General features: G+C 48.1%; 1 protein-coding gene across 2 annotated transcripts in view; it reads right to left on the bottom strand.

Annotated features, from left to right (window-relative positions):
* LOC124024195 (protein O-mannosyl-transferase TMTC2-like) overlaps positions 1 to 1,045 on the bottom strand; it is a 52,688-nt gene extending 51,643 nt beyond the window's left edge. For both annotated transcript variants that reach the window (XM_046338194.1, XM_046338195.1), the window contains exon 1: positions 362 to 1,045. In XM_046338194.1, the coding sequence (XP_046194150.1) occupies positions 362 to 1,045 (684 nt within the window). The remainder of the gene's footprint in view (positions 1 to 361) is intronic.
* Positions 1,046 to 3,573: the final 2,528 nt, after the last annotated feature.

The following is a 3,573-nucleotide window of genomic DNA, read 5'->3' on the forward strand; positions in this document are numbered from 1 at the left end:
ACTGTTTACCTCAGTGAGGAGGACTCGGTGGAAACTGACAAAACTGTTGGATTCTGTCCCTCATTTCCTCCTCTGTATATATTTTATTTCCATTTAGAGGAAGAAAAAACTCACTTATTTTGCATTCCTCAGCTGTGCGCATGGTAGTGATAGGATAAATGCTTTCAAATTACACTCTTAATGAAAAACAAACACACACACACGCACACGACTTCCCCATAAACAATCTGAATTGTATACACACACAGGAACCATTTGTGGTCGGCTGAGGTTTCCCCTCCGCAGGGGGAAGAGGAAATTGGATACACGCAGAGACACATAGAGGAGTGGCACTTTGTAAACAGAGGGCAATGCTGTTTACCTTCCTCAGGAGCACGACCACCATCTGGCGGAACCGGAGCCGCTGGAACACAAAGAGGTCGTAAGCCGCTGATACGGCCAGCACCGTGACTCCCTGCTCCTTCCACAGCATGCTGGACGCTGCGCAGACCAGGCTCCCCAGCAGCCACATCCACGTCCAGGCTCGGAGTCTACCACAGCCCCTGGTCTGACAGTCCCTAGAAGAGGCCGCGTAGGCCGAGCGGAGCCCGCAGTGCCTTGTGTAACAGAGAAGAGACAAGAGGAACAGCAGTGCCGCACCGACGTCGGCCCTCCCCACCACCCCCGCCACGGCTTCCGTATGCACCGGGTGGGAGGCGAAGAGGAGCCCCACCAGAAGACTCCACGGACCTCCCCCCAGGAGGGGGCGACAGAGGGCAGTGAAAAGGCCTGTGACAGCCCCGTGGAGGCCCATGTTGACCAGGTGGTAGCCCCAGGGGCGCAGGCCGCCCAGGGCATGGTTGAGGCGGAAAGAGAGGGTGCAGAGGGGTCGGAAAGACTTGTGGCTTCCGCTGTGGGTGAGCAGGGTGCCCCAGAAGTCATCATACAGGACGTTGGTCCACGGGGTCTCGGGGAGAAGGTCCTGGTTGGTCTTGATCGCACGGCTGTCGGAGAGAGAGAGAGAAAGAGAGAGAAAGAGGAGGGTCAGTGTCAGTTTGGATACCATCTAGATGAACAGGGGTTTTCAGTCAGAGAGAGAGATAAAGTGGTAGTCATTGATGTAGCGACCGTGAGAGAATGGCGCAGATGAACCTTGATGTGATAATAACTGTGATGGATGGAGCATGGTGTGAACACACACACACACTTTGTCAGGTGATTATTGGCCCCTGAGGCCTCTCCACTATCCCACAATTAACACATAATTAAGGGGAACACATGTACACTAACAGACTGTGACAAACGAGATGATTCACCCCAGAGACATCAAACTCTGCATGATGAATGACTTTAACCACTAACACAGCTTCCTGGAAGAGTCAGTCAAAAACTTGTGAAATGCAGGACATGAACCATATACTGCAGCAAGCTCAATCAACACAGTCTATCTACCACAGACCATACTGTAGCTAGCTCAATCAACACAGTCTATCTACCACAGACCATACTGTAGCTAGCTCAATCAACACAGTCTATCTACCACAGACCATACTGTAGCTAGCTCAATCAACACAGTCTATCTACCACAGACCATACTGTAGCTAGCTCAATCACACAGTCTATCTACCACAGACCATACTGCTAGCAATCTCATCTACCACAGACCATACAATCAATCAACACAGTCTATCTACCACAGACCATACTGTAGCTAGCTCAATCAACACAGTCTATCTACCACAGACCATACTGTAGCTAGCTCAATCAACACAGTCTATCTACCACAGACCATACTGCAGCTAGCTCAATCAACACAGTCTATCTACCACAGACCATACTGTAGCTAGCTCAATCAACACAGTCTATCTACCACAGACCATACTGTAGCTAGCTCAATCAACACAGTCTATCTACCACAGACCATACTGTAGCTAGCTCAATCAACATAGTCTATCTACCACAGACCATACTGTAGCTAGCTCAATCAACCACAGACCATACTGTAGCTAGCTCAATCAACACAGTCTATCTACCACAGACCATACTGTAGCTAGCTCAATCAACATAGTCTATCTACCACAGACCATACTGTAGCTAGCTCAATCAACACAGTCTATCTACCACAGACCATACTGCAGCTAGCTCAATCAACACAGTCTATATACCACAGACCATACTGTAGCTAGCTCAATCAACATAGTCTATATACCACAGACCATACTGTAGCTCGCCCAATCAACACAGTCTATCTACCACAGACCATACTGTAGCTAAGCTTAACATCCTTATCATTTATCGACCTCCAGGTTCCCTCGGAGAGTTCATCAATGAGCTTGATGCCTTGATAAGCTCCTTTCCTGAGGACGGCTCACCTCTCACAGTTCTGGGTGACTTTAACCTCCCCACGTCTACCTTTGACTCATTCCTCTCTGCCTCCTTATTTCCACCCCTCTCCTCTTTTGACCTCACCCTCTCACCTTAAGACTGAACGACAGATTTGTACCTTGTCAGCTCAGGGATTCGAACTTGCAACCTTTCGGTCACTAGTCCAACGCTCTAACCCACTGTGTTTGTATGCATTGCTTCATCTAAGCTAAATGCATTAAAAACGTGGCATAATGTATACTGTCAGTACACACAAACTAACAGTCAGTTTTTGGGGATTAGATAAGACGTTTGTTAAAAATGGGACACTATAAACCTAAGAAGACGCTGGTCTTTACTGCAGTAGTCTAATATGTAGAGTCCTGACTATTAGTGTGATGGAGGAGAGGGCCACCACTTGTTCACCATAGTTGTTATGACAGACGTGGCAATTAGTGTTGATGTTCCAGATACTCTGTTCCCTTATCTTATCTGATATGTGTGTGTGTGTGTGTGTGTGTGTGTGTGTGTGTGTGTGTGTGTGTGTGTGTGTGTGTGTGTGTGTGTGTGTGTGTGTGTGTGTGTGTGTGTGTGTGTGTGTGTGTGTGTGTGTGTGTGTGTGTGTGTGTGTGTGTGTGTGACTGTGTGTGTGTGACTGTGTGTGTGAGTGTGTGTGTGTGTGTGACTGTGTGTGTGTGACCATGTCCATATATGTGTGTACTTATTATGTTGGGTTCATTTTGATCCAGTGGCGACCCTCTCTGTCTCACGGTTTGTTTGACTTGGGGGGCTCCGTTTTTCTCAAGCGCCAGTCAAACATTGTGTTTGAGTAAAAGAGATTGGACCGGGCGCAGCTCAGGACTTCCTTTGTGAGGAGATTAGGACTCGGTGCCAGCACAAGGACTAGATGAATTAGAATGAGAGAGAGAGAAAGAGAGAGAGAGAAAGAGAGAGAGAGAGAGAGAGAGAGAGAGAGAGAGAGAGAGAGAGAGAGAGAGAGAGAGAGAGAGAGAGAGAGAGAGAGAGAGAGAGAGAGAGAGAGAGAGAGAGAGAGAGAGAGAGAGAGAGAGAGAGAGAGAGAGAGAGAGAGAGAGAGAGAGAGGGAGAAATAGAGCGAGAGGTGTCGGGAAAGACAGCAGGAGAAAGTGAGATGAGAGAGAATGAGGGAAAGTGACATGATAAGATGTGGAGAAAGGAGAGTGATGGGAGAGAGAGTGAAATGTCTAGAGC

Source organism: Oncorhynchus gorbuscha, unplaced genomic scaffold (genome assembly GCF_021184085.1).
Source record: "Oncorhynchus gorbuscha isolate QuinsamMale2020 ecotype Even-year unplaced genomic scaffold, OgorEven_v1.0 Un_scaffold_1778, whole genome shotgun sequence".
NCBI lineage: Eukaryota > Metazoa > Chordata > Actinopteri > Salmoniformes > Salmonidae > Oncorhynchus > Oncorhynchus gorbuscha.